This window comes from Anolis sagrei, chromosome Y (genome assembly GCF_037176765.1).
Source record: "Anolis sagrei isolate rAnoSag1 chromosome Y, rAnoSag1.mat, whole genome shotgun sequence".
Lineage (NCBI taxonomy): Eukaryota > Metazoa > Chordata > Lepidosauria > Squamata > Dactyloidae > Anolis > Anolis sagrei.
The window spans coordinates 32,182,249-32,204,905 of NC_090035.1; the positions used below are offsets into that span (position 1 = coordinate 32,182,249).

At 47.2% G+C, this 22,657-nt stretch overlaps 1 protein-coding gene across 4 annotated transcripts in view; it reads right to left on the reverse strand.

The window, feature by feature from the left end:
• The window catches only part of LOC137095158 (protein tyrosine phosphatase type IVA 2-like), a 115,263-nt gene that overhangs the window by 44,661 nt on the left and 47,945 nt on the right, over window positions 1–22,657 (reverse strand). For all 4 annotated transcript variants that reach the window (XM_067461487.1, XM_067461488.1, XM_067461485.1 and 1 more), the window contains one exon: window positions 18,209–18,301. In XM_067461487.1, the coding sequence (XP_067317588.1) occupies window positions 18,209–18,301 (93 nt within the window). The remainder of the gene's footprint in view (window positions 1–18,208; window positions 18,302–22,657) is intronic.

Sequence of the window (22,657 nt, forward strand, 5' to 3'; positions counted from 1 at the left end):
CAACCAGGTCTCAGTAATGCAAGCCAGATCCGCCCTCTCATCCAGGATCAAGTCCTGGATGGCAGTGGTCTTTCCATTGACGGATCTGGCATTTACCAGCAGAACCTTAAGGCCAGGGGGGTCTGTCACGGAGTCTACCACTTCCTACCTTCTCCGGGGTCACAAGGACTCTGTTGCGCTTCTCCCTGGGATGTTGGTGACCAACAAATCTCCTCCCCCACACGACCTGGATGGTGCCCCCCTCCTCCGGAACCCCTCCCCCCCTGTGTGACTAGGATCTATGGTTAGTCAAGGAAGTGGGGCTGGGGTATAACTTCCCTTGGATGTCCTGTAGGGATGTTTCCGATATCAGAGTGGAAAGGGAATCGTCAAGGGAATGAGTGGGCTAAAAAAGGGGAGTGTTCTTGGGCGGGAGAGTGTGGCCGATTGTGTGGGGACAACTGGGACAGATGGAGTTTTGAATTGATACAATCCAGGTGGGGGGGGGGGCTAACCGGTGAGCTATTTGCGGATTTTTCACAGGAACTTGATGGAACAGGACGAGAAGGTACCACTGTGTCAACAAGGGGTCAAACATGAGGGTCCACAAACACCCTTGTAATGGTAATGCCCCATTCCTTTAAGCAAGATCAAATTGCTAACAGCTTGCTGAGCCATACATTGTCTTCCAGTGTAATTAGAAGACAGGTAGAGCGATCAAATGACTGATAGTCTCTTCGCAACCAGGTTATGGCTTTCAATCTTATTTCTGATGGTCTCTTTGATAAGATTTGGGCTAGGGATTCACAAACTGGGGGAGCAACGATGGCACAAGCCCAGCGAACTCTTCAGCCCCTTCCCAAGATGGTAAGGGCCAATGGAAGCCGCAGCCAGATGGCATTCCCTTCACCCCCCTCCCGGGATGGCGGCGCGGCCTAGCAAGTTCCGCTGAACCTCAATCGATCGGCGCACCCTTCAACCCCCTCCCGGACCGGAGAGGGGGGGGGAACAATGGCGGCTCATCCTAGTGGGCTCTCTTCAGCCCTTTCCCGGAAGCGGCGAAGGGGCCCAATGAAAACCGCGGCCGATAATGCTCCCTTTACCCCCCTCCCGGATCGGTGAGGGAGGAAGCAATGGCAGCGCAGCCTGGCTGATGGAATTCATGGCTGGCTGGCACTCCCTTCACGCCCCTCCCGGACTGGCAAGGGGGGGAACAACCGGCGGCACGGGCCTGGCAGGCTCTCTTCAGCCCCTTCCCAGAACGGCGAAGGGGCCCAGCAAAGCCTCAGCCGGCTGGTGCTCCCTTCACCCCCCTCCCGGACTGGCAAGGAGGGAGGGAGCACAGATGGCGCGGCCTATCGATCTCTTCAGCCCCTTCCCAGAAAAACGAAGGGGCCCGATGGAAAATAGCAGCCATCTGGCACACCCCCTCCCGGACTGGCGAGGGGAGTAATGGCGGCAGCTCTTCGGCCCTTTTCCAAACGGCGAAGGGGCCCAACGGAGGCAGAAGCTGGCTAGTGGTCCCCTCGCCCCCTTCCAGGATGGATATGGTGGAGGAGGGCAGCCACAGCTTGAGAAGACCCAGCTCGGGCAATGGAGGGGCCCGGTAGGAACAAGGCCTACCAGCTGTTAAGTAGCCATCAGGAGCAGCTTGGTTGCAGGCTACAGCAGCGATGGTAGTCTCTACAGCATGGCTTCTGATCTTTTTCAGTTTCTCAGAAGAATCGGGAAGGTTTCCTGTTAAAATTGCAGCAAAATAAGAACTGCAAACCAAGGATTCCAGCAGATTTTAATTCGGCCCCGCTGGTGTTATCGGGGTTCCTGCTGCATTGTCGCCATCTTGGCCGAAAAAAAAGAAAAGAGAATAAGAGAACACTGCCTTGGCAGAAAACCAGATGTTGGTCAACACAGTGCACATCTCTTCTATGAACGATCGTTTGCAAGTTCATTGTCCGGCTCCAAAAAGTACGAGAAGGGACCAGCCCCAAGGTCTAGTCTAGAGGCCATGGGCAACCAAAGGAACTGAAAGTAGACAGCCCAAGTTGCTGTGAATAGGCACATGTTGATGTCTTGGCTCAACAACGATGTCTTCATTGTTGAGCCAACACAACAAGACATCAACATGCTATCTGGGGGCATGTCCCCATCCTCAGCTGCTTTGACTTAAACCCCTTGACATCCTTCTTTTTTACCACAGTAATTCTCTCCCCGAGAGTGTGTTTAATGAGAACGAGTTCTTCCTGGAAATATAATACAAGAAGAAACACAGGACATCCCTCCCTAGGATGACCCAAAGTGAACTTCCTTCTCTCAAAAGAACAAATGCTCTTAAGGCTGTCCTCCAACCAGCCCCAGCCTCCACCTTCTTTTCCACAGAGTGAAGAGGGCAGAGACTGCTGCAAAACCCAAAAAGGTATATATGGATCTGTATTGTAATTTCCTTGAAATGTAGTGGAGGCTCCTTCTTTGGAGGCTGGATTGCCATCTTACTGGGGAGGAGCTTTGATTATGCTTTTCCTGCAGGGCAGAAGAGGATTGGATGGCTCCTGGAAGTCCCTTCCAACTCTATGATTCTCTGATTCTCACATGACTCTATGGCAGTGGTTCTCAACCTTCCTAATGCCGTGACCCCTTGGTACAGTTCATGTTGTGGTGACCCCCCAATCATAAAATTATTTTTGTTGCTACTTCATAACTGTCATTTTGCTACTGTTATGAATCGTAATGTAAATATTCAATATGCAGGAGGTATTTTCATTTACTGGGCCAAATTCGGCACAAATACCCAATATGCCCAAATTTGAATACTGGTCGTGTTGAGGGAGGGATTGATTTTGTCACTTGGGAGTTGTAGTTGCTGGGATTTATGGTTTCTGAATACCAACGATGGAATTAAACCGATCTTGGCACAAAGAACACCCATGACAAACAGAAAATACTGGAAGGGTTTGGTTGGCATTGACCTTGAGTTTTTGAGTTGTAGTTCACCTACATCCGGAGAGCACGGTGGACTCAAACAATGATGGATCTAGACCAAACTTAGCACAAACACTCAATATGCCCAAATGTGAACACTGGTGGATTTGGAGGAAAAAAAACTTGACTTTTGGGAGTTGTAGTTGCTGGAATTTATACTTCACCTACAATCAAAGAGCATTCTCAACCCCATAACTTTTGGGGACATTCCATTACTCTATCTCACCAACAATCAAAGAGCATTCTGAGCCAAACTTCCCACAGAGGACCCCCATGACCAACAGAAAATACTGTGCTTTCTGATGGTGTTTGGCAACCCCTCTGACACCCCCCGCATGATCCTCCCAGGGGTCGCAACCCCCGGTTGAGAAAGGCTGCTCTATGGTAATATCTGGGGGAAGCATACCACAGAATGGCCTGGAAGATGTAAAAAGATTCTAGAGAGGTTATATTTGTTAGATGCGGAGAAATGAAACACATAGGTACAAGTCTTGCAGTCATGGAGTTTCCCCAAGGGCAATTCTGAGCTTGGGTGCCTTCCCTACAAGCCTAGATGCATTCCCAAGGCGTTATTTCACTGCATTAGAGAGCAATATATTGTTTTATTAAACACAGAGCGACACTTGCCGAAAGCACAGGAAGTTGTCGGTGCAAGGCCACAGATCCTAACAACAGAACAGCTAACACTGAAAAAGGTATGCCATTCCAAGGCTGCAGCGAATGCACTGAAGAATGAACAATTTTTAGTGGAATTACACCTCATGAAAGAGCAACATTCTAATCATTTCAGCACTTTCCTCTTCTCTAAAAAACATTATATTGATTCTCCTTTTATTTGGGGTTTACACTTTACAGAATAAATGCAGGGGCAGAAGGAAATGAAGGGATAAGAATGATGAATATTCTTAGCTGAGAAGCAGAAAACACAAAGAAGCTGCTCGCAGGTGAATTCAAGACATTTAATCATTCCTCACAGGCTTTTAAAAGAATAACTTCAAAAATTAGGTGGAAATGAAATGACAGATAGACTTCTGAGATAGGCGCAAAGTGAATGATGAACAATTACGCAGAAAACACTGCACTGAAGAAGAGAAGGGGTATCAAAAGGAAACCTTTGATTCTCTACAATGGTAGGTTACATACCTGTGACCATCTTTCTTCGAGTGGTGCTCTGTGAATTCACACTTGTGGAGAGACTGTGCCTGCACGGGCTCCAATGGAAACTTCTCTAGTTTAAACTTTTCAAGTCAAACAGGACAAGCCCCGGCAGGGCATAAAAGGGCGCCCCGCGCACACTCTCCCAATTCCTATGCCTCAACGGCAGCGAGAAAATTGGAGGTTTGTAGCAGGGAGGCCGGGCGGGATTGTGTGAATTCACAGAGCACCACTCGAAGAAAGATGGTCACAGGTATGTAACCTACCATTTTTCTTCGTGGTCTCTGTGAATGCACACTTGTGGAGACAAGCAAGCTGAGGTCCCGGAGGCGGGAAAAATACAAACCGACACTCAATCAAAAGGACCAGACAATTTTATTGTAGTGCAAAAAGCAGTAAACAGTACCTCCCCAAGGGAAGGGTATAACATGTAAACCAATAGTAGTATGTGATCCTCCTAGGCCCAAAAAGGATGGCTGATCCATAGTGTAAACACGCTCATCGAGATGAGGGCGCTTTTAATCACAGTTGCGTAATCATAACAGTACAGTATAAGGCATGGTAGCGAGTTCCCAAGAGTCTCGCTAGTAAAGCCACGAAACACCCAGATTTCCCCATTTGGGGAGAACATCATAACTTTGGTGCATAAGACATACGTTTGCATAATAAGCATGAAAAACATCACATTTAAGAACAGGGATATCCAACCCTGAGAAAAAAACACCCCCAGGCGGGGGGGGGGGGGGCATTGAGGAGAACACGGTATTGAGACCCAATAACAGCATGGTACTGACACATCAATACGGTAACAATGGGGTCAAACAGGACAAGATGCTAGGATCACCCTCCCAAAGGCCATGTCAGGTCTATGCCTGGTGTCCAATCTATAGTGGGAGACAAACGTCTGCGGATTTGCCCAAATAGCTGCCTTGCAGATAGAGTCCAATGGAATACCCTTTAAAAAGGCAGTTGAGGCTGCTATCGCCCTGGTTGATCGAGCCCGAACAACCAAAGGGTGCTGGTAGCGAGCCAGTTGGTAACACATCTCGATGGTTGATGCGATCCAATGGGACAGACGTTGCAAGGATATCGGCAGGCCCAGTTTGTCCTGAGCATATGACATAAAGAGTTTCTGAGTCCTGCTGAGTAAGGGTCAGCAGGAACTGAAGCACCGACGGTATCAAGGGCTGGGGATCCACGATCCCTTTCTCGTGGAGGAAGGTCTGGAAACGGGCAAGGCAAGCCGCATAGGTCTTTCTTGTTGCTGGTTTATGGGCCGCCACTAGAATCGGAAGGACATCTGGGCACAGTGTCCTTAAAATTGGATCCTCCACGCTGAGAGGTGTAGGGATGGGAGGTCGGGATGAAGAAGTTGGCCGTCTTCCCTGGATAGCAGATCCTGGTGAAGTAGGAGGCGTCGAACGCAGTCTCCAGAGAGTTGGAGGAGCACTGGAAACCATGGCTGTCGTGGCCATGCTGGCGCTATCAGGATACAGTCTGCTTGCACCACCTGGATCCTCTCAACCACTCTCGAGATGAATGGGAAGGGGGGGGGGGAAGTTAGAGTAGGCTTCTCAACCAATCGAGGAGGAATGCGTCCCCGAGGCATCCCGGTACCACATCTGGAGTGAGATGGGCTCTGAACTGTGGGAGTTGAGCATTCAGAGGAGACACGAAGAGGTCAACTTTTGGTAGGCCCCAGTCGTTGAAGATTTTGGTTTTCGAGGTCATCGACATAATTGACCTGGGCCTCTTCTGGGTCACCATCTTCGCCCTTGTTTGGTGAGTTGCCAGCTGAACTGGCGGGTCAACCGGTTGGGAGGTCGATGCCGATGCCAATGTCGATGGTCGTGCCGATATTGATGGTCGAGCCATCAATGTCGAAGGTACCAGAGCCAAAGATTGTTGGTAGAGTAGGTACCTAAGACGATGGACCCGGTTTTTCCGGGATTGCGCCATCAGCGCCTGGCACTGGCGGCAGGAATCGGCGATATGTGCCTCGCCGAGGCAGAGAAGACACAAGGAATGCTTGTCGGAGTCGGATTTTCTTCGAACACTGTGTGCAGTGTTTAAATCTGGTTGTTGACATCTCAAAGTACCAAAGTGAGCCGTGCGGCGGGAAAAAAGGAATTGGGAGAGTGTGCGCGGGGCGCCCTTTTATGCCCTGCCGGGGCTGGGCGGGGTTACCGCCAAAACTTGAAAAGTTTAAAGTAGAGAAGTTTTCGTTGGAGCCCGCGCAGGCGCAGTCTCTCCACAAGTGTGCATTCAGAGAGACCACGAAGAAAAAAGATATTCAAACGCCCCTGCTAGAAATAAGCCCCTGCTTGAAATAATGGAGACAATTATCACTAGATTTGAGAAACGTTTAGAAACTTAAGAATAAAGGAAGCAGGGAAGATCTTTTGAGAATTAGAAGCAATTTGGTTAAAAGTTCAGACACACTTTTTGCCTCACCGTCGCAGGCAGAACCCAATTATGCGATTCTGCTCTGATTTAATGAAGCTCAATTTTGTGAACAAAACTTAAATAGCTGTTATCAGGGAGGACAGATAGGAAGGAGTTTTTAACTGGATTATAGAAGGTTTCTTTGGAGTAATTTCAAACTTCTTGATTAACCTTGAAAATGGTGTTTCAAGAGTGGGGAATTAGCAAGGATTTCGGATATCTTCCATATTTACTCGAATCTAATACCAATTTTGGTTAAATTACCTTCCCAAAATTAGAGTGCACATTAGATTTCCTATAATAATGGTATTCTTAGTGCTGAGCCAAAGCAAAAAGGGAAGATGCTACACCTGGAGCTCCTCGTTTCAGGGACCCCATATCTCATTGAATGGCCCTGGCTCAAAGCTATGCCATCCTGGGATTTGTAGTTTGGTGAGGCATCCACATTCTTTGGCAGAGAAAGCTCAAGACCTTGTAAAACTACATGATTTCATACCACTGAGCCAGGGCTGCTTTGCCTCCAAAAATCCTGCAATCTCTTGGGAAAACAGGCAGACAAATATCAATGTGCTGGAAGAAACAAAGACCATTACCACCGAAATGATGTCCTATGCCATCACTTCCGCTGGACTGGCAACACTGTCCGAATGCCCGATCACCGTCTCTTAAAGCAGTTACTATACTCCCAACTCAAAAACAGGAAGCGTAATGTTGGTGGACAGGAAAAGAAATTTCAAGATGGGCTTAAAGCCAGCCTTAAAAAAATGTAGCATAGACACTATGAACTAGGAAGCCTTGGCCCTTGAGCACTCTAACTGGAGGTCAGCTGTGACCAGCAGTGATGTGGAATTTGAAGAGGCACAAATGGAAAGGGAGAAACATGTCAAGAGGAAGGTACCTCAAGCCAATCCTGACCCGGACCACCTTCCACCTGGAAACTGATGTCCTCATTGTGGGAGAACATGCAAATCAAGAATAGGGCTCCACATCCACCTACATATCCATCGCCAAGACACTACACTTGGAGGACCATCATCCTCGCACTATGAAGGGTTGCCTAAGTAAATAAAAGTAAGCAAGCCAAGGCAGTAAAAGTGGATTCATTCTACAGCACAGATGCACCCCAAGTTTTTCCTTTAATAACAATAACCCCTCCCCCCAGCACCAACTGTCACTCTGGGCCAGAGCGAAGAGAGGGGAGGCCAGGGGACAGCACCATCTTGTCTCCTGCATTTGCCATCCGTTGGGGACCCCTCTCCCCAGCACCAACTGTCACTCTGGGCCAGAGGGAAGAGAGGGGAGGCCAGGGGACAGCACCATCTTGTCTCCTGCATTTGTCATCCGTTGGGGACCCCTCTCCCCAGCACCAAATGTCACTCTGGGCCAGAGGGAAGAGAGGGGAGGCCAGGGGACAGCACCATCTTGTCTCCTGCATTTGCCATCCGTTGGGGACCCCTCCCCCCAGCACCGACTGCTGCTCTGGGCCGGAGTGAAGAAAGGGGGGCCAGGGGACAGTTCCACCTTGTCTCCTGTGCTATTCTAATAATATAATATAATATATAATATATTGTATATACATATAATATTTATAATATTGTAATGTAATGCAATATAATACTACTAATAATATATTATAATTATATATTTATATTACATGTAATATTACTAATAATATTACAGTATAATTGATATAGTGCAATATAGCAATATTTAAAACTGATATTGTACTATGTTAATAATATATTGTATGTATATATACCTTGTAAGCCACTCTGAGTCCCCTTCGGGGTAAGAAGGGCGGCATATAAATGTCGTAAATAAATAAATAAATAAATAAATAAATACAATAACAACATTATTCCTATATCATGCCTTGATCTCCCCAAAGGGACTCGAGGCAACTTACATGGAGACCAAGCACAATATAAACAAGGTTGCAAAGTAACACAATAAAAAACATATATCAACTATATTAAAACAATAAAACCAATAAAATCTAAGACATCATAAAATATAACCAAACAACAAACAACCAAAGGCTGAGAAAAGTGGGCATGCACAGATTTGAGACTAATAGGGCAGGACTGGGCTAGTACAGCATTAAGTCCGGAGACTGGGAATAAAGTTCTGGAGATCCTACCAAAAGATGGGGACTAGGCAGACTTGATCAGTGGTTGAACCATTATTTAAAGGCACATTCGAACATCCAAGTCTTCAGATCTTTCCGAAAGGCAGACAAGGTAGGGCCTAATCTAATCTCCCTAAGGAGATAGTTCCAGAGCTGGGGAGCCACTGCCAAGAAGGCTGTCTCCCTCATCTCCGGGATGGGCCTTGGGGGCACGGTTCTGTCGTGGCTCCGTTCCTTCCTGGAGGGTTGGTCCCAGTTGGTGAAGCTGGGAGACACCTGCTCGGACCCCTGGCCTTTGACCTATGGGGTCCCGCAAGGTTCCATCCTGTCTCCCATGCTCTTTAACATCTACATGAAACCGCTGGGTGAGGTCATCCGGAGTTCTGGAGTTGGTTGCCATCTCTATGCAGATGACACACAACTCTACTACTCTTTTCCACCTAACTCCAAGGAAGCCCCTCGGGTGCTGTATGGGTGTCTGACTGCTGTGGCTGTCTGGATGAGGAAGAACAAGCTGAAGATCAATCCTGACAAGCCTGAGGCCCTCCTGGTCGATTGTAAACTGGATCGGGGTATAGGGTGGCAACCTGTGCTGGACGGGGTTACACTCCCCATGAAATCACAGATTCGCAGTTTGGGTGTCCTCCTGGATTCATCACTGTCGTTTGAGGTTCAGGCATCGGCGGTGGCCGGGAGGGCCTTTGCACAATTAAGACTCGTGCGCCAACTGCGACCGTACCTCGTGAAGTTTGATTAGGCCAAGGTGGTCCACGCCTTAGTCACTTCCAGATTGGACTACTGTAATGTGCTCTATGTGGGGCTGCCCTTGAAAACGGCCCGAAAATTTCAATTGGTCTAACGGGCGGCGGCCAGGTTGTTAACTGGTGCTCCTTACAGGGAGAGGTCAACCTTCCTGTTTAAGGAGCTCCACTGGCTGCCATTCATTTTCTGGTCCCTATTCAAGGTGCGGGTGCTTACCTACAAAACCCTAAACGGTTTGGGATCCGCCTACCTGCATGACCGCATCTCTGTGTACGAACCTACACGATCTCTTCGTTCATCTGGAGAGGCCCTGCTCACAGTCCCACCTGCATCGCAAGTGTGATTGGTGGAGACGAGGGATAAGGCTTTCTCTGTGGTGGCCCCTCGACTCTGGAACTCTCTCCCTAAAGACATTAGGCAGGCCCCGTTGATGGCAATCTTTAGGAGGAGCTTGAAGACGTGGTTGTTCCAGTGTGCCTTTCCAGAATATGGAAACTCCTAGCATTATGTCCCAACGCACTTTATCAGAGATCTAGGATATCTACATGGCCACCCCCTCCAAATACTCCACCTTGTCACGCCCAGCACTTTTAACTTTATTATTACATTTGGCCCTGCCATTGTTTTTAATTGCGTCATTGTGCGTTTTTGAGTTATTTTGTCGTTATTGTTTGACTATTGTATTTGGGCTCGGCCTCTTGTAAGCCGCACCGAGTCCTCCGGGAGATGGTAGCGGGGTACAAATAAAGGATTATTATTATTACTATTATTATTATCCCCACAAACTGTGCTTGCAACAGAGGAGGCAGCAAGGGAAGGGCCTCACCAGCAGATCTTAGCGCTCGCTATTCCATTTCTGGAAGCTTTGGTCTTCTAAAACTTTTGTTTTTAAAGCAGAAATTATAAACATGTAGTCACTGTAATGCACACCATTTTTGGCCAAATGACAAAAAGTGCACTTTTTGCCACTATGCATGACATTCACCAACGAATACGTTTTTGGGAGGGGGTGAGTCCAGGGTTTTGAGGTTTGCATTACATTTGATGATGCTTGAGATTCTAGTCAAGATGGTATTAAGTAGCTTTTCGCACAGCGGGGGGGGGGGGGGGGGAGGAGACCCCATCCCATTCGCTATGGGGATGGTGGCATCCTCCTTTTTGGGCTGCGATCTAACTAAAGAAGCCATAAGGGCAATCTTTCATCCCAAAATACATTATCATGCCTGTTGCTGCATTCATCCTGGATTTAAGACTGGCCTGACTTCTCTCCTGGAGACTAATTGACAAAAGGCTGGGAAGCTTGTTTTATAGCCCATCTGGCTAGGAAGTGGGCAGTCAATCAGAATTTCCCATTGTGAAGGTTGGCAGTCTGGCCAACTTCACGATGTACCAGAACAGCACACTAAGACTCTATTCACTCCACAGTTTTCCTTGCTACAATGGCAATATGGTGGACATACTGCACTCTTGAAGTAAGAACAGCTCAGGATTCTCTTTTCTTTCCAGGACGAACATAGCACTGTCTCCATTCACAGGAGACGCATCTTGACTTGGTACAAAACACAAAGGACTAACGAACTAAGGGCACGGTTCCCAGAGAAGTCTTCTGCACACATTCCACTAGAATGAGCACAGTTTGAATTCTAAACCACAACTTACAGATCAGGGGTCCTCAAAGCTTTTTAAGCAGAGTACAGTATACGGTCCCTCAGACCATTGGGGGGCTGGACTATAGTTTGGGAAAAACAAACAGATTCTTATGCACTCTGCGCATGTCTTATTTCTAACGCTATATATATATATATATATATATATATATATATATATATATAAAAGAATAATACAATATTGAAAAGAAAGAAAAATTTTAACCAACATAAACTTACCAGCATTAGGATTGTTGTTGTGTGCCTTCAAGGTATTTCAGACCAAGGGTAACCCTCAGTCTAAAATTTAGAGCAGGGGCCAGGGAAATGACCTTGGAGGGCCGCATCCGAGCTCCGGGCCTTAGTTTGGGGAGCCCTCCTCTATACTATTTAAGCCCACAATGTACCACTAGCCAGGGGAAAACAACCTGTTAACTCAGACAGCTGATATGGGTATCCCATTATGAACGCATTATAGTCCTTTACTCTGTCCCAAGGCCTTCTCAAGCTTATTTGGTAGGACCTTTTTTTTTTTTTTTTTTTTTTTTGGTGTCAGGAGTGATTCCTGGTGTGAGAGAATTGGCCATCTGCAAGGACGTTGCCCAGGGGACGCCCGGATGATTTGATGTTTTTATCATCCTTGTGGGAGGCTTCTCTCATGTCCCCGCATGAGGAGCTGGAGCTGATAGAGGGAGCTCATCCGCCTCTCCCCGGATTTGAACCTGCGACACGTCTTTCTTCAGTCCTGCCGGCACAGGGGTTTAACCCACTGCGCCACCGGGGGCTCCCTTATGAGGGACCTTATGAGGGGCCATTCCCAGACTCTGGACAGCTCTTACTGAGGAGGCAGGGGTGATGTTGTTCTTACTCTGTCAGCAAGTTAAACATTTTTGAGCCAACAGTAAGGTTTATTATTATTTTGTATCAAAAGCATTGCATAAAATCGCCTGCTTTCCGCCGCTTTTCGTCGCCCTCTCAGGCTCCAGCGACGGCTTCGGCCTGGCGGCTGCTGGGCCCAGCAGCCGCTGCTGCCGTCTGACCTGGTGTTCGGCGAGGGCCTTCCATCGCCTGCCTCCTCCTGCCGTTCGGCGAGGGCCTTCCATCGCCTGCCTCCAGCCGTCTTCTGTTGCCTTCACGGCGTTCCAGCGCCCCAATCGCTAGCCCAGCGGCTGTTGCTGCCCGGCCTGGCGCTTGGCTGGGCCTTCCATCGCACCAGCCTCCGGCGCGTCGGTTTCTACCGCGCCTGTTCTCCATCGCCCTCTCAGCGCTCCAGCCCCAACCCAGCGATTGCTGACGCCGGCCTAGCGCTGGAGTTCTTCCACCGTGCCGGCCTCTGGTGCGCTGGCCTCCAGTGCTCCAGCTTCCCTCGCCCGCCCGGGATTAATCTGCCGCCATCACATGAGATTCCATCACTTCGGCTGGTAACTACCAATTCCGGAAGACTGTGTTGACCATCATTTGGCCTGATTATTGCTATCTTTTGGCATCTCGTGGTATCCAATTCCGGACAGATTGTGTTGACCATCGTTTAATCCGTCTGTGTTGACCTCCTTTAACTGTGTGGACCACCTTTTTTGATTGTGCTGACCATCCTCATCTGTGTTGACCTCTTTTGACTGTGCTGACCATCTCTGATTGTACTGACCATCTTCTTTGACTGTGCTGACTATCTGTATTGTGTGTGTGCGGAGCACCCCACTAGCGCTAACTCTAAAAGGACTGTGCTGTCCATTTTGGCACCTGATACATCTCTCGGGACAGCAACCTAAACTCCGAGAGGCGGGGGGGGGGGGGGGGGAGGATCTTAACCACAGTAATTAACAACAACTATACTTAATGATTAACGGAGAATTTAAAAACTAATGGTGCACCGTTATTAAGTACAGTGAATATATATTCAGCGTGATTCTAGCACTTTACTCCATCAGCACTTTAACTTACTACCTCGGTGGTCCATTAACTTTACTGAGCCTTAGCACTTTAATCGACTCAACCATCTTGCACTGATTTTAAGTCCTCCATGACGCACACCATTCGAGCACTTTAGAGCCAATTGACTAAGCTATTGCACTTTAATTACTTATACCATCGTGTATGTTGATACAATTATCTATCTGCACTTTAAGAACTCCTGCACTTTAAGAACTCCTTTGACAGTGTTAATAGCTACTATCCATGTCACTACCCATTCCCTGGCATCTGTTATTCTTGCTGTTAATTGTTTTTGGTAGAGAGAGGGAACGGAGTAGATCAGAAAGACCGGAGTTTAACATAATAGGGATAGGAAATGAACGGAAGGCAGGACTATGGCATCCTGGAACTATAACATACCATACAGCCAACAATGAATTACGAGTGGATACTTCGGCTGCTGAATGCGTCATGGAGGAGGGAGAGGGTTCCGTTAACCGGGGAGCCCCCATAGAAGTCGTGGTGGGGAGGGGGAGATACGGGAAAGGGAGACCTTTAATTCGGCCTAGGGAATGTGGAACAACATTAGTAATCCCAAATCGGTCTCCTGATATGGTAAGTCGGTGTAACCAGGATGGCGGTCCCTCCGAATTGAAAGTGGTGCTGTTGAACGCCAGATCTGTCAACGGTAAAACAACTTTCATCCAGGATTTAATCCTGGATGAAGGGGCAGATCTGGCGTGCATCACAGAGACCTGGTTGGACGAAGCGGGAGGTGTGAATTTAACCCAGCTTTGCCCACCAGGTTTCTCTGTGCAGCACCAACCGAGATCCGGAGGGCGGGGAGGCGGAGTTGCAGTGGTCTATAGAGATTCCATTCTTCTGACCAGGGCCCCCATCCCGCAGTCAACAAATTTTGAATGCGTCCACCTGAGGGTGGGTGACCGGGACAGATTAGGGATTCTGTTAGTGTACCGTCCACCTCGCTGCACTACAGTCTCCCTGCCTGAGCTAGCAGGGGTGGTCTCGGACCTGGCATTGGAGTCCCAACGGCTGCTTGTGCTGGGGGACTTCAATGTCCATGCCGAGGCTGCCTTATCGGGAGCGGCTCAGGACTTTATGTCTACCATGGCAACCATGGGGCTGTCCCAACTGGTATCTGGCCCCACCCACAGTGCTGGACATACATTGCACTTGGTTTTCTGCCAGGGATGGGAGGAAGGTGGCGGTGTTGAGGAGTTATCCATCTCTCCGTTGCCATGGACCGACCACCACCTGGTCAGTTTTAGACTCACTGCACCCCCCAACCTCCGCAGAGGTGGAGGACCCATTAAACTGGTCCACCCCAGGAGGCTTATGGATCCGTATGGATTCCTGACGGCTCTTGGGGAATTTCCCGCCACCTCGGTTGGTGATCCTGGTGATGCTCTGGTCGCTCTCTGGAATGGGGAGATGACTAGGGCAATAGACACGATCGCTCCAGAACGTCCCCTCTTAAGTAGCCGAGCTAAACCAGTTCCTTGGTTCACCGAGGAGCTGGCAGCGTTGAAGCAAAAGAAGAGGGAACTAGAGAGCATGTGGCGTTCGGATCCGAGCGAGCCAAATCGAAAACGGTTTGTGTCCTTTTTAAGGGCATATGCCGCGGCAATAAAAGCCGCAAAGAAGACTTTCTTCGCGGCCACTATTGCGTCTGCTAAGAACCGTCCGGCCAAACTGTTCCGAGTTGTCAGAGGCCTATTAAAACCCGCCACTCAGGATGGGTGCCCTGATGACTCGGCAGCTCGCTGCGAAGCCTTTGCTCGGTTCTTCGCAGACAAAGTCGCTTTGATCCGCTCTGGACTGGATACCATCTTAACGGCAGTATCTGAGGATGTAACACGAGCATCTGCTTGTCCGGTTTTGATGGATTCATTTCAATTGGTTCAATCCGAGGATGTGGACAAGGTGCTTGGAGGAATGAGAGCTACCACATGCATCCTAGACCCCTGCCCATCCTGGCTTCTGAAGGAGGCCAGAGGGGGATTGGCCAAGTGGGTGAAGGTGGTGGTTAATGCCTCCCTTTGGGAGGGCAAAATTCCAGCCAGCTTAAAGCAAGCTGTGATAAAACCGCTGTTGAAGAAACCATCACTGGACCCCACTCAATTCGTCAACTATCGGCCTGTTTCCAATCTCCCCTTTTTGGGCAAAGTCATGGAACGTGTGGTGGCCTCACAACTCCAGGCATTCTTGGTAGACACGGATTATCTGGATCCGGCACAGTCTGGCTTCAGGCTGGGGCATGGTACCGAGACAGCTTTGGTCGCCTTAGTGGATGATCTGCGTCGGGAGCTCGACAGGGGGAGTGTGTCCCTGTTGGTGCTGCTCGACCTCTCAGCGGCCTTCGATACCGTCAACCACGGTATCCTTCCGGGACGCCTCGCGGGGATGGGACTTGGAGGTACTGTTCTGCAGTGGCTCCGCTCATTCCTCGAGGGTCGGTCTCAGAAGGTGTTACTGGGAGACTCCTGTTCAACCCCACAACCTTTGTCTTGTGGGGTTCCTCAGGGTTCAATACTGTCTCCCATGTTGTTTAACATCTACATGAAGCCGCTGGGCGAGATCGGAGTTTCGGAGTCCGATGTCATCTGTACGCAGATGATGTCCAACTCTGTCACTCCTTCCCACCTGCTACTAAGGAGGTTGTCGAGGTCCTGAACCGGTGCTTGGCCGCTGTGACGGTCTGGATGGGGGCGAACAAATTGAAATTGAATCCAGACAAGACAGAGGTACTCCTGGTTAGTCGCAAGGCCGAACAGGGTATAGGGTTACAGCCTGTGTTAGACGGAGTCGCACTCCCCCTGAAGACGCAGGTTCGCAGTTTGGGTGTGATCCTGGACTCATCGCTGAGCCTGGAACCCCAGGTTTCGGCGGTGACCAGGGGAGCATTCACACAGTTAAAACTTGTGCGCCAACTGCGACCATACCTTGGGAAGTCTGACTTGGCCACGGTAGTCCACGCTCTGGTTACATCCCGTCTTGACTACTGCAACGCTCTCTACGTGGGGTTGCCTTTGAAGACAGCCCGGAAGCTCCAATTAGTCCAACGGGCGGCAGCCATGATACTAACAGGAGCGGGGCGCAGGGAGCATACAACTCCTCTGCTGCACCAGCTCCACTGGCTGCCGATCTGCTACTGGGCTCAATTCAAAGTGCTGGCGTTGGCCTTTAAAGCCCTAAACGGTTCTGGCCCAACTTATCTATCCGAACGTATCTCAACCTATCAGCCCACCAGGACCCTAAGATCTTCTGGGGAGTCCCTGCTCTCTATCCCGCCGGCTTCACAAGTGCGGCTGGCGGGAACGAGAGACAGGGCTTTTACTGTGGTGGCCCCTCGGCTTTGGAACACCCTCCCCATAGAGGTAAGATCAGCCCCCTCGCTGATGGTGTTTTGGAAAAGATTGAAGACATGGATGTTTAAACAAGCATTCGGTTAATCCGTTGCAACGAATTATGATGACTAAAGGACTGGTAATCATGGACGATGAATTTGGATTGCGACTCCAGTTACGAGATGCATTGGATGGTTATTGGTGGCCCAATAATTTGTATTGTATATGTGTTTTATGCTTTTAAACTGAATACTGTTGTTTTTTAAGTGTTGTAAACCGCAATGAGTCGCCGATTTAGGCTGAGATAGTAGCGGTATACAAGCTCATTAATAAATAAATAAAATAGTTTATCTAAAACTTATAAAATAAAGGGAGCACAAGCTTTAGACCAAAAATGGCCAACAGTGATTGCACTGTCTGCAGCTTTAAGCAATTCTTCCTCTGTGCATGAGGCAGAGAATTGTGGGCAAGCATACAGATGCTGAGTTGTTTGTTCTGTTCCATAGTTGCACAAGGTGGAGGGTTCTTCTAGGTAGAGCCATTTGGCCAGGTTGTCTTTTGATCTGTCCATTCCACTTTTGAGTCTTCTCAGGGACTTCCAAATTGTCCATTCTTGGTTTGCCCCTGGAGGAAGACCCCTGTGGAGGGCATCCAGTAGGAATTGCCTGATTTTGCAAACAGTAGGTTTTCTTACTATTTTAAAGGTTTATATTTGTTCTCTTAATAAATGCTAAAGTTTTTGCTGTTTACCCTTTAAAATAGTTCTTTTATTTAAACTTTCATTACATCTTTTGCAGGGTTTCAATCTGTATTGTAATTAAACTATGTAGTTAGCCTGCCTGAATTTCATCACTGAAAGAAAGGCAAGCTATAAATGAATAAAATCATCATTTGAGTGACTCTTCCTATCTGGCAGGAACCTCATTTCTCATTATTGGGGATTAGTGCCCCTCGAGAAACTCAGCAGCAGGGCTTATACTGTTACTTTATACCGTAATTTGCATTTTGAAGTCTACTTCTCAAGATGATGCCATTCTCTAGAGTTGGCATTGTGTGTGTGTTGAACATGCACAATGTCACCTCTAGAGAATGGCGCCATTTTGGACAGTGGTCTTTCAAAGTGCAAATTTCATGGTGAGGCACAGAGGACAGCTACTGTAAATGACCAACTCCTCCACAGATGCAGTTCTTGCCAAAGACATGGCATGACCAATAGCTACTGCATTACTCGAATCTAATGTTGACTTTTTTGGGCTAAATGACTTTGCCAAAATTAAGGTTCACATTAGATTCACGTCACATGGTCATCTTCGCACTGAGCCAAAGCAAAAAGGGTAGTTACTCCTGGAGCGGCACCTGGAGCTCCTCTTTGGGAGATGACGTCTCTAATTTGATGGTCACGGCTCAATGCTATGGGATCCTGGGATTTGTAGTTTGGTGAGGCATAAGACTTCTTTGGCAAAGAAGGCTCAAGACCTTGTCAAAATACAGCCCCCATTACTCCATAGCATTGAACCAAGGCAGTTAGAGTGGATTCATTCTACAGCACAGATGCACCCCAAAGTTTTCCTCTCCATTGCTAGAAGCTTTGGTGCCCTATCACTTTTGTTTTTCAAGGAGGAATCCTAAGCAGGGAAAAACTGTAATGCACACTTTTTTTGTCCAAAAAATAAAGAACACACTTTTTGCTGCTATTCATTACATTGTGCAGCAAGTACTTTTTTTGGTGTTGGGGTTTTGAAAATTGAGGTGCACATTAGATCTGATGGCATATGGGAGTCGCGTCATTATGGGTATTTCAAAAACATACTCAAGTAGCTGGGGAGACAAATACTCACAAGAACTTGGATTCCTTCTTTTTCAATGGGCGCTTTGTCATAGGTGGCATCACAGACTCGCAACAAGGTGGTTACTCTGTACTTCTTCAGCTCCTTTGAGAAGAGAGACAGAAAACATGTCGAGTTGACTTCTCTAAGCAAGACTTAACCACACACAAAGGAAAATACTCTTTTGCTTTGAAGGCTTGATCAATCCCTGATGACAGACAGTAGTTAAGTCACCTCCCAAGGGACAACAGCTTTTTTGTAGTGGAAGCAAATGGGCGAGTGACTGCCCAGTGCTGTCAACTGTCCAAGAACATCAGGATACAAAGGATGAAGGGGCGGATAATGAAAAGAGGACCTGACAAAGAAAAGGGGCACATGGAAGCTGTCAGTTGTTTCAGCCACAGGGGGCAAGCCAGAATTCACTGTGAATTAGCTGGGTGACATACCAAATGCCAAACATTGACAGCTGCCCCTAAAAGACTAACCCATCAGCATCAAACTGCCCTATAACAGAGGAAAAATACATGGAAAAGCAGTTGAGAGATGTATTAATACATACAGCAGAATCTTGCTTATCCAACATAAACAGGCCGGCAAAAACATTGGATAAGCAAAAATGTTGGAGAAAAAGGAGGGTGTACAGAAGTGTTTATTATAATGTGTTTAAATCTGTATTTGTGTTTTACATTGGTTGCCTGTGGCTGGAGCGGCCCAGCTGTGAGAGATATGTTGCCATGGAAACAAGGCCGAAGAGGAGGTGGGAGGAGCTTAGAGAGAAAAAGGTTTGAAAGTGACAGTTAATTTTCAGTCAGGAGGAAGAGACCCTGAGAGAGAGTAGCAGAGTCAGATAGGGACTCTGAGAGAGTAGCAGAGTCAGGGAAGAGACTCTGAGGAGTGAAGAAGTGTAGTGTTAGATAGTGTTCGTGAATATTTCTTCAGCTAGGGAGCTGAAGGGTAAAACTTTGTTAGATTTCTTTAGTTAAAAAGAACTAACAGAGGCTTTGTACGATTGCCAGTAGGTGGAAGACTGGGGTTCTATTATTTGATCCAGTATAGATCAAACAGTGAGAATATTCACAGCAGGGAACACTGAATAATAGACACCTTCACCAGAGCAAGAGTTTAAAAGTTGTAACATCAAAGGCTGAATTGTATCTCTACCAAGTCATATTGTAACCATCAAGTATATGCCAAGCATAACCTCTCCCTATTGTAACCATCAAGTATATGACAAGCTGAACATCTTTATATTGCAACCACAAGCTTTGTTCAACAATAAACTTGTTCTCTTTGTTATTTTTAAAACTGCCTCATCTCCATTGATTTTACGTTCGGTGCATTCCACTCTACCAAAATTACCTCACAACATAAACAGAGACTAACAGAGACTTTGATACCAGCGTCTCTATACATTATGGTGGCAGTTTAATTAGCATTTGACGGAGGTTCCTTACAGTTTTTGGTGGTCCCATTTCGGTGGCATTAATACTTCTTTACAGAGGGATTATGGAAAAGTCTATTAGATGTCAAATTACGTTATGATTGTACAAATTAAACACCAAAATTGACAGAAAAAGCAGTTCAATACACGTTAATGTTATGTAATAATTACTGTATTAACGATTTTAGCACCAAAACATCACAATATATTGAAACAGCTGTGGATCCAGGTGGGAGACAGACTGCATTGGATAATACAGAACGTTGGATGAGCGAAGGTTGGATAAGCAAGACTCTTATTGTACCACTTGCTGGGAGCATAGAATAAGGCCTGTGGGCATAGTTCCAAGGTTACAAACCAACATAACTCCATACTGAAAACAACATGGAAAAAGCGCCAACCACACATAAAAAAGGAACCACACTCATTCTACAGCATTTTCATTCAAGTATAAGAGATGGTTCTTAGACTTTTTTCTGTTTATCTTCTGTCAGTCTTTCGCTCAGACCTCACCTGGTATCTTTATGTCCAGTTCTGGGCAACATGATTCAAGAAGGCAATGGACAAGACACCAAATATCTAGAGAAAAAGGACTAAAATGGTCAAAGATCCGGAATCCTTCTAAGGACCGGCTTAGGAAGCTAGGCACATTTACCGTGGAGAAAGCAGGCTGAGAGGCAGGGGGACATTAGAGCCACATTTGAACATGGAAAAGATTTCCACCTTGAGAGGCCAACCTTGTTTGCTGCTGTTCTGGAGGCTACAACACAATGGAGCAACTGATTCAAACTACAAGAGATGTTACCTAAACATGATGAAGAACTTCCCGAAGGTCAGAGCTGTTTAACAGCAGAGCATGTCTGATAGAATCTCATTGTCTGGAGGTTTTTAAGCAGAGCCTGGATGACAATCTGTCAGGAGGGCTTTGATTAGGTTCTCTTGCATGGCAGAAGGGGGGTTGGACTGGATGGCCTTTTGGGATCTCCTCCAAATCCACAATTCTATTATTCTGCAGCCATGAAGATTTGACATTTTCAGTGGGCAGGGACCTTATGTATGGCTGGACAAAAAGCCAAGGTTGAAATACAGGATAATTAGATACCAATACGCCAACCTGATCTTTGTCTGTACAAATGGTTACAATGACAACTTCTTGGCCAATGAATAAAGGCCATATAGGTCTTTTTATGGGTAAAAATCAGAACTATCCCAAGGATCATCATTCCAGCATCTGAATCAGGGACTTACAAAACATATCCTTTGCTTTAGATGTTTCATACAACCATAGCAAAGATGACAAAACAGTACATTTCGTTCCACTCTAGCCTCGGAATTTTCAGCAAATAATAAAAATAGGGCGGAGGGAAAGGTGTTCCTGCAGCATTCCTCCTGGTGTATAAGTTTTGGTAGCCTGCAACAGCTCTTCAAACAAGCCCCAGGAAAAAATAGTAACTCCTTCGATGGCACTAAATGAACGGAAGCCTCAAAATTACACTGATTTTATCACTGCAGAAACCTTTTGTTTTTCAATATTAGTTCTTTGTTATCCTGACAAGGCTCACAAGATAGAACAGTGGCATAAAAGAAACCAATTTTAAAATGAATTTTTAACTGGAAGGAGAGGGAATTATAAGTTGCTTACCTGTAACTGTAGTTTCATGAGTGAATTCACACATTTGGTATCTCTGCGCCTGTGCAGTACAGCTTTCAGAACCTTCTGGAATACAGAAATAAGACATTTTACCCCTGCCTAGCCCCGCCCTCTCGAGTATATATATAGTCCATGGGCGGGGCTAGTGACCAGTTCTCTTCCGCCGCTAAGCAGCCAGAAGGAGGGGCATGACACTCGAGGGGAGGAAGGGCAGGGATGTACAAATTCACAGGTGACTACTCAGGAAACTACAGTTACAGGTAAGCAACTTATAATTTCCTGTCGTAGTCAACTGTGAATCGCACATTTGGTAGATTAGCGAGCTACTGACCTTGGATGGTGGGTGTCATGCCACCGCTGAAAAAATTACTGCTCTACTGAACTGTGCATCCCTCCTGGAAGCAACGTCGAGTTTGTAATGGGACACAAAGGTAAATGGAGAGGATCAGATGGCAGCTTGACAAATGGCATCCAGCGGAACGCCCCTGAGGTAGGCGGTTGAGGTGGACACCGACTTAGTTGAGTGGCCCTTGATTGGATAAGGTAAGTCCTTCCCCGCCAGACGGTAACAAAGCTGAATCGTAGACACAATCCATGAAGAGAGCCTCTGGGAGGACAAAGGTAAGCCCACTGTGTCCTTGCGATATTTCACAAAAACTCTAGGGGTCTTCCTAATCAAGGCTGTTCTGTCTACACAAAAGGCAAGAGCAAATTCCTTTCCAGTTGCGTGGTCGGGTTTTGGGAAAAGGCAGGCAACACCAAATCCTGCGACATATGGAAAAGTGTTGAGACCTTAGGCAAGAAGGCTATATTGGTTCGCAGCACGGCCTTATCCTTGTGAAACTTGATATATGTGAAATCCGCCCTCAGAGCACATAATTCGCTAGCCCTCCTGGTGGATGTGATGGCCATCAAAAAGGCAGTCTTCCATGAAAGGTAGGAGAGACCCGTAGTAGCCAATGGCTCAAACGGAGGCCGCATCAAAGAAGTCAACACAATCTCTAAACACCAGGACAGGGCGATAGGAGCAACAGAGGGTTTAACATTAGTGATCCCTTTCAGGAAACTTTTAACTAAAGGGTCAGAAAAACAAGAAGAGAATCCCAATTTCCTCCTGAACCATGAGATTGCAGCCAAATAGCATTTCAGGGAAGAAAGGGACAATCCAGCGTCCGACAGGGACACCAAAAAATCCAGAACTATGGGAATAGAGGCAGTATCAGGGTCTATCCCCCTTGCTCTTGCAAAAGTGCAAAACCCGAACCACTTGTAAAGGTATGAACGCCTAGTAGACGCCCTATGGGCGGCTTCAATGATAGTCAAAACGGAATGAGACAGACCCGATAACAGGGTTAGTAGGCGGGCAGGA